The sequence below is a fragment of the Cnephaeus nilssonii genome (genome assembly GCF_951640355.1).
Source record: "Cnephaeus nilssonii genome assembly, chromosome: 18".
NCBI classification, from domain to species: domain Eukaryota; kingdom Metazoa; phylum Chordata; class Mammalia; order Chiroptera; family Vespertilionidae; genus Cnephaeus; species Cnephaeus nilssonii.
This window is the reverse complement of record NC_137089.1, coordinates 14,821,880-14,830,377: the sequence shown is the minus strand read 5'-3', so window position 1 is coordinate 14,830,377 and position 8,498 is coordinate 14,821,880. Positions and strand designations below refer to the sequence as shown.

The window sequence follows — 8,498 nt, the reverse complement described above, 5'->3', positions numbered from 1 at the left end:
TCTCATCCCCTCCTTTTGTGGTGGAAAATTCGAAAACCCATTCTTAGAAGTTTTTCCTTCTGAAGCTGGAAAATAAAAGCCACAGATTTGTCTGCTGTAATTTGTTCATTTCAGCAATCATTTTCTCATTTATTTTCATTCCAGTTAGGATTTACTACTTCAGCCCCTCCTCCTTTTCATTTTCTACTTTACTTCCCACTCCCTTTTGTTTCTGCTCCTTCAGTAATGCCCACAGCAAACCTGACTGTCACTTTGCACTGCTGTTTAGCTCTGGGTCCCAATGTCTTTGGATAATTTTGGATTAGCCTTTTCCTATTTTCTTCTCTTTCCTCCTTGTTGACACACTGCCATTGTGAGTTAATGGAATTTGATTCTTTTGCACATGATGGATCACAGTGGCTTCTGCTAAAACCTTCAGCATCTGTAATTTTAAGTCTTTCATCTATGCTCTGGGCAGGGAGGGATTAACAGTTATGCTCTCCATGCAGAAAAGGAACGGCAGGCCTTCTTGTGGTTATTAAGAATGACGTCTTTCATTTCCTGAGAGTAGCAGTGCCTGCCTTGGCAGTGTTAAAACTCTCCAGCAGCGGTAACTGGAAACACACGCCAGGGGTCCATTTCTGAGATGGTGAGGGTTAAGAAAGCACTAAAACTGTGATTTTGATGATGGGTGGCACTTACAAGGTGTTTTTGGTCTTGTTTTTTGAGGAAAGTCTAGGGAAGATTTCTTCAGTACCATGAAGAGCATAGCAGTAATGGATCCCAATGGGTGTACTGAGTCCTTTTGAAAGATGGCATCCTACCTAATAATAGAGTAATATGCAAATTGACCGTACCTTCGCTACACCCACAAGCCACGCCCACCAACCACGCCCACCAGGAAACCATTGCAGGGAAGTTGGGGTGTGGCGGAGTCCAAGGCCAGGAAAGCCTCGGGCGGAGGCTTTCCCGGCCTTGGGCACCAGCGGGGAGCCTGCACGGATCACAGGCAACGACCAGGGGCTCGGCTCCTAGGATCCATAGCAGGGAGGCTGGGGTGCAGCAGAGCCAAGGCCGCCGCCCGGGGCCAAGCCCCGACCCTGAAAGAAGGCAGAAGGCGGTGGCCACAGCCAAGGCCTGGGTCCCCCGGTGCAGGCAGAAAACTGGTGCAGGCAGCCAGGTGAATGAAGGTCTATTGCACGAATCTTCGTGCAAACGGGCTGCTAGTTTCATATAATTCTATTGAGGGTTTGTGGCCGCCTTCCAAGCTGAAATGGTGCTTTGTCACATCTTTACTGCTGTTGAGTGTAGCTGCACAATGCTGATGCCAGCCTTGGTATTATAAATGTAAGTATGTTGCCCTGGCCAGTGTGGCTCAGTGGTTGAAGTGTCAGCTCGCACACCAAAGGGCCTCAGTTCGATTCCTGGTCAAGGGCATGTACATGGGTTGCAGGTTCACTCCTGCCTTCAGTAGGGTGCGTGCAGGAGGCCACCAGTCAATGTGTCTCTCTCACACCAATGTTTCTCTCTCTCTCCCCCCCTCCTTTCCACTCTCTCTGAAAAGCAAAGGGGAAAATATCCTCAGATGAGGATTAACATACATAAATAAATAAATAAATAAATAAATAAATGAATGAATGTAAATATATTGTGTAATTTAGGTCAAATTTCTTGGTTAAAAAATGCTGTAAAATCCATATAAAAATTAATGTCACCATCTCTGAAATAGCCGATTCTTTTTGCATCAAAGATTCTGGTCCCATGCAAAAGAAAAACTGTTCTTTTCTTTTGAATTAAATGGTATTTTTGAAGTTTGCTACTAAAATTAAACACTTTTAAATCCAAGCTTACTGATTACAAATATTATGCCCATGGTTGAGAAATCATTCAGAATATAGGAGGGTATAGATGCAAATTTTTATTCTAAATAGACAACAAATCAAATCAAGCAATGTATTAAATGATACATAATGATCAATTTGAGTTATTCAAAGAATTAAAGAATGGCATTAGATTAAAACATTTACTTTAGTAGATTAAAACATTGCTGGCCAATTGCTCACTAAGCCCATTTCTCTTCCCTCCCAGGCACCCAGTAGGTGGCGGCTGGACTTGGTATCTCTGGGATATTTGCTGAGTGGCCTCAGACCCAGCACTGGCACTGAGCTTGAATCTTTATCAATCAGGTGAACACGACTTACCCCTACCTGGTGTCTCACTGAGAACCTACCTAACACCCCGTTGACCTCAATGGGTAGGTCTTCCAGATAGAAAATCAACAAGAAAATGAGTGTTAAATGACACACTAGAGCAGATGGATTTAATTGATTATCTTCAGAGCATTTCACCACAAAGCAGCAGAATATACATTCTTTTCAAGTGCACATGAAACATTTTCTAGAATAGACCACATATTAGGACACAAAACAAATCTCAATATATTTAAAGAGACTGAAATCATATCAGTTATCTTCTCTGCCTTAACGTTATGATACTAGAAACCAATCACAAGAAAAAAAAATGAAAAAACACAAACACCTGGAGGGTAAATAACATGTTACTAAACAATAAATTGATTAACAATGAGATCAAGGAAGAAATCAAAAGGAAGATACAAATAAATGGAAGCATATCGTGTGTTCATGGATAGGAAGAATTAACATCATTAAAATGTTCACACTACCCAACGTAAGCTATAGATGCAACACAATTCCTATCAAGAGACCAATGGAATATTTTGCAAAACTAGAACAAATATTCCAAAAGTTTATATGGAACCTCAAAAAGACCCCAAATAGCCACAGCAATCTTGAGAAAGAAGAACCAAGTTGGAGGAATCATGCTACCTGATATCAAACTATACTACAAGGCCATAGTAATCAAAATAGCTTGGTACTGGCATAAAAACAGATATATGAATCAATGGAACAGAATAGATAGTCCAAAAAGAAACCCACGCATTTATGGTCAATTAATGGTCAATTTAACAAAGGAGGCAAGAACATACAATGGGGTAAAGATAATGTGTTTAATAAATGGTGTTGGGGAAACTGGATGGATACATGCAAAAAAATGAATCACCTTTTTACACCATACACAAGAATAAACTCAATATGGATTAAAGACCTACATGTAAGACTCTAAACCATACAAATGCTAGAAAAAAAAACATGGGCAGTAAAATCTTGGATATTTCTTGTAACAATATTTTTTCTTCTATATCACCTTGGGCATAGGAAATAAAAGCAAAATAAACAAATTGGACTACATCAAACCAAACAGTTTTTGTACAGCAAAGGAAACTAAGAAAAGGAAGACGACTCACTGAATGGGAGAATATAGTCACCAATGATACATCTGATAAGGGGTTGATATCCAACATTTATAAAGAACTTGTATAACTCAACACCGAAAAATAAACAATCCAATTAAAAAATGGGCAAAGGATCTGAATAGACACTTTTTCAAAGAGGATATACAGATGTCAAATAGACATATGAAAAGGTGCTCAATGGCACTAATTATCAGGTAAATGCAAATTAAAACCACAGTGAGATATCACTTCACACTTGTCAGAATGACTGTCATCAATAAACCAACAAACAAGTGTTGGCAAGGATGTGGAAAGTGAACCCTCATGCACTGTTAGTGGGAATGCAGATTGGTGCAGCCATTGTGGAAAACAGCATGGAATTTCCTAAAAAAATTAAAAATGGAACTGCCTTATGGTATTTCAGGAAAATGGAAACAAATAAAGCTGTGTTAACAATACTTTGAATAAATTACCAGAAGTGGAATTGCTGGGTCCTTCTTTGTTTCTTGTTATAGCCTTTGTTTTAAAGTCTATGCTGCCTGGTATAAGTATTGCTAACCCTGCTTTGTTTGTTTCCATTTTCCTGAAATATCATTTCCATCCTTTTGTGTGCCTTTTGATCTGAAGTGAGTCTCTTGCAGACAGCATATGTAAGGGTCTTGTTTTCTTATCCTTTCAGCCACCAAATATCTTTTGATTGAAACTCTTAATCCACTTACATGTAATGTGATTATTGATAGATATATATCCAAAGAAACCCAAAACACTAATTTGAAAAGGCATATGCATTCATATGTTCATTGCCAACGTATGGAAGCAAACTAAGCGCCCATCAAAAGAAATAATGTATATATACAATGCAATATGACTCAGTCATAAGAAAAAGGAAATCTTGCCATCTGCAACAACATAGAAGATATTGTGTTGACTGAAATAAGTCAGACAAAAAAAAGACAAATGTCACATAATTCCACTTATATATATGTAAGCTATAAAATAAAATAAATGAACAAAGAAAACAAAAACAAATTCACATATAGAACAAATTGATGGTTGCTAAAGGGGAGGAGGGTTCGGAGGGTGGGTGGAAAAGGTTAAGGCAGTGGTCGGCAAACTCATTAGTCAAAAGAGCGGCAAACCGCGGCTCATGAGCCGCATGTGGCTCGTGAGCCACGGTTTGCCGACCACTGGGTTAAGGGATTAAGATAGTTACAAAGTAGTCATGGGGATGTAAAATATAGCAGAGGGAATATAGTAAATAATAATGTAATAACTATGTATGGTGTCAGATGGGTACCAGATTTATCGGGGTGATCACTTCATAAGATATATAAATGTCTGATCACTACATCTGAAACTATTATAGTATTGTATGTGAACTGTAATTGAAAAATAAAAAATTATTTCAAAAGAAAATAATAAAATAAAAAGAAAGTCCTGGCTTATTAGTCATTGAGCCACTGATCTGAAAGATTATGCCACTCCCTGGGCCAGGACCACACTACATGGAACACTCCACAATGTCTTATATAAAGAAAATTTTATTACTGAAAAGATCACATAAACAAAGTTTTTGTATACAAAGTTAACAAATGTGAAAAAGTTAATATTTACAACATTTTCCATACAGTACATGATAATTTTCTTTGTATGCTTTAACAGCATGGTAATAGAGAAAAAAACAAAAGCATCAGAAAACCTGTTTGAGGAATAATACTTAATTAGAAACAAAATTAAGAATATTCTTTAGTATTTTAAAGTATATTATATGAAATTTATTTTATCAGGACTACATTTTTTCCATTTGATTGGCACTAATATTGCTAACATACTTTTTCATGTTCAGCAAAATCCTACTTAGCTATAGAAATGAATTCTACATAATATCTGGAAAAGATACTGCACAAATACAAACCATCTGTAGTATTCTAAATGTTAAAAGACAAAAGTTAAAACAAAAGTATAAGCAACTGTAGTGGTCATAATAACAATCCTGGGTGGGCAAGAAACATTAAAAAAAAAGAAAATCGATTGCACTTGGCTTAATTTATAGAAGAATAACAGTCCATCTACTAATCCTGCAGGACATTTTATTTTTAAAATGCAGAAGGATCAGCAAGCAACATAATATAAACAACATTAGACACTCTTTCAAAGAGCACCTTATTTCAGTTGTGTAACAGAGCTGTGAAACTTCTAAAACAATGAGACTTATAAAATTCACATACTGAAGACGGTAAGGTACAGTAAGTGGATTTTTTAGTTGAATTCCCATTATGACACCTCTGGTGTGCCAACTCTTTTTATACTACAGAAGAATACTATTTTTCAATTTTCTTAGCAATTCAGTGTAAAAGCTACCAAAGTAGTGTGAAAATAAGATATCAGGTAACATAATAAAATATTTGAGTAGATTTTCCAGGATATCTAAAAAAACTTCAAATACATATAAACTTATTTTCAAATATATAAAAAATATGTAAGAATAAGTTTTAAATACTTCAGCAAAGAAAAATCTTGATTTTATATCATAAAAGTAAAATAGCATTGTACACCTTAAAATACTTTTAACAAGAGCAGAATCTTCATAAATTAAAAAAGGAAGATTCCTCTAACTCCCTCTTCCCACACAATTTAAAAAATATTATTAACCTGCACATTTCTGTTTTTCGGGTATATTGTTGTCATTAACCTCTTGTGAAATGAATCATATTATTCTCAGCATTTCTTGTTTCCAGTGTAACAGCAGGCAGTGCACCTTTAAGTACAAAAGAAGAATATAATAGTGGTTCTTATAAGACGGTGATGGCCGCCTCCAGTGTAACACAATTACACTTCTAAGTAATGAGATAACCTGGTTTTCAAGTATCCGAGTGACTGCCAGCGCCCTGCTCTTTTCTAACTCCTGCAGCCGAGTGACTGAGCAGGGATGTGGAGCCTTTCAGGCTGCTTGGTTCTGAAGGACAGGGGACCTGCAAGTTGTTGCTCTGCACCAGGCCAGTTTCAGTAACATCAGTCTTTGGAGCCACCCTAGGTAGGGAACAGAAATTGACATACATACATACCAAGCACAAATGTGATGCCAGATGTCCTTACAACTGCTACTCACTTTCATGAGTTTTACTTCCAGCCAGTGTCCACTTTATCATAGGATAATTTACTAAAACTGTATGTCTACTCTAACACCTCAAAACACAAATACTTTATTTTCAAATAATTTTTGCTAACTTTGGGAACTGTCAAGCACCACCCATGCATGGGCTGGGCATGGTGTCTCCTGGGGAATACTATTAATAAGACAGGCTTCCTGCCCACAGATTAGCAAACATTTTGTTGATTTTCCACCATGGATCAGACTATGTAAGCAGTTGGGAATACAACGGTAAGACCTCAGCTCTGCCTTTAAGGAGTTTACAAATCTAGTGGAGGATGAAAGCATGTATCTAATTACAATCCAGGGGTGCAAAAGCTGTTACAGCAACACAGAGAAGGTGCTTTGGCCTGGCTTGGAAGGGTGAGGTAAGACAACCTTGAGACCTTCAAGGTGTTGTCAGCATTCTGGCTAACTTCATGTATAGCTGTGTTTGGATCACCTATGACTATATGGAACATTTCATTAAAGATAATGTCAATATCTTTTCATGCTCAGAAAATAAAAACATCTAATAATCATCTTTGTCTACCAGGGATAGGGAACATCCGGCCCGAGAGCCATATAAAGGACCACAAAATCATTTGGTCTGGCCCTCCCAAGGCATTAGGGGTGAGTTAATGAAATGTTTGACCAAATATAGCAGGCTCATTTTTAAGTGGATAATTTTGTATGGCCCCTGAATGATGTTATAAATATACAAATGCCCTTGGCAGAAAAAAGGTTCCCCACCCCTGGTGACTCTAAACTGACAAGTACCTTTTAGACACTATTGTAAAGCAGTACTAATTAAAACTTAGCCTGAAGATGGTATGACGGAGTACGTGGAAGTTACACTCACCTCTTCCCAAGACCAAACTGGAATTTCAACTAAAATATAGATCAACCTTAGTAAAATTTAGTCTATATTTCTGATAAATCTTAATCATTTACCTAAATATACATGTAACTCTTAACAATTACCAGAGAAATGAACATGACTGTTCTACTTGAACAACATTCAAGAAGGGTCTTCTCCAAGCTAAGAATTAAACTACAAAACAGAATATTCATAGGCTGAACTGCAACTTCTTAAATCCAAACTTTCTTGGATTAGTGTATAAACATGTCATCTCGTAGAATGCTTTCTTGCCAAACATGTTATGCTTTAATAAAAAATGTATAATGCAGTATTTAAAATAGTCGTGACTTAAGGCAACAGAAGCAAAGCTCACCTTCCTTCACTCTGTGCACTTTCAGATACACTGCTCTTATCGTTCACGTTGCCTGCCCGGCCTTTCCTGTCAGCCTGTTCCCCACAGAGTTTGGAGCTGGATACTGCTGGGGAGGCAGGTTCCCCACAGTCCTGTTCTCTGGGTTTGGGGGTGTTCACTCCGTCTTCTCTCACTTCCCTCACTGATGTTTCTGGAGAAGTTTGAATTTCTGTCAAAGTTTCTTGTCCTAAATAATCGTGGTTAGCGATTGCTACTGCAGAAGTGCCATGATTTGCTGAAGTTCCTGTGCTGGTTCCCATGGATTTGGAAATGACCTTCAGCTTATGTGAACTTGGTTTGTAGTGCTTTTTGTGTTTAACTTTAGAATTGTGCTTTAAGAAAAACTCACATGACTCCTGTAGTACTCTTCGACTTTCACTGATTGGACTGTAAGAAAGGAGAGGATTTACTTAAAAATGGTAAGTGTTATAATAGAAGCCATAAAGCATATCACATAGCTGTGCTAAAAGACCTTATTCAGTACAGTTAAAAATTATATAAGATTTATGTTACTTACAAAATATGGGATCATAACTACTATGAGATATAAGTGGATTGCCATGATGTGAAATCTTTTATGAATACACTATTAGTTGCTTTTGTTAGTATAAATAGCAGACTGGTAAGGAATTAAATAGGCAACATCAAAGAATGAGGGCAAGGAAACACCAACCAGCCTAAAGCAGAGGCCTACTGTGTGTGTGTCGTATGTAAGTATGTGAAATGTTAAAATAAACCAGGAGAGAGAGGACACAGAATATGATTAGTGGTCTGCTTAAATTCAACTGTTTTCTTTCTAATA

At 37.4% G+C, this 8,498-nt stretch overlaps 1 protein-coding gene across 1 annotated transcript in view; it reads right to left on the bottom strand.

Moving 5' to 3' along the window:
- Positions 1-2,988: 2,988 nt before the first annotated feature.
- FZD6 (frizzled class receptor 6) overlaps positions 2,989-8,498 on the bottom strand; it is a 30,769-nt gene continuing 25,259 nt past the window's right edge. Inside the window, exons 6-7 of the mRNA XM_079796336.1 lie at positions 7,658-8,083; positions 2,989-6,322 (exon numbers count right to left, since the gene is read on the bottom strand). Of these exons, the coding sequence (XP_079652462.1) occupies positions 6,154-6,322; positions 7,658-8,083 (595 nt within the window). The 3' untranslated portion in view covers positions 2,989-6,153. The remainder of the gene's footprint in view (positions 6,323-7,657; positions 8,084-8,498) is intronic.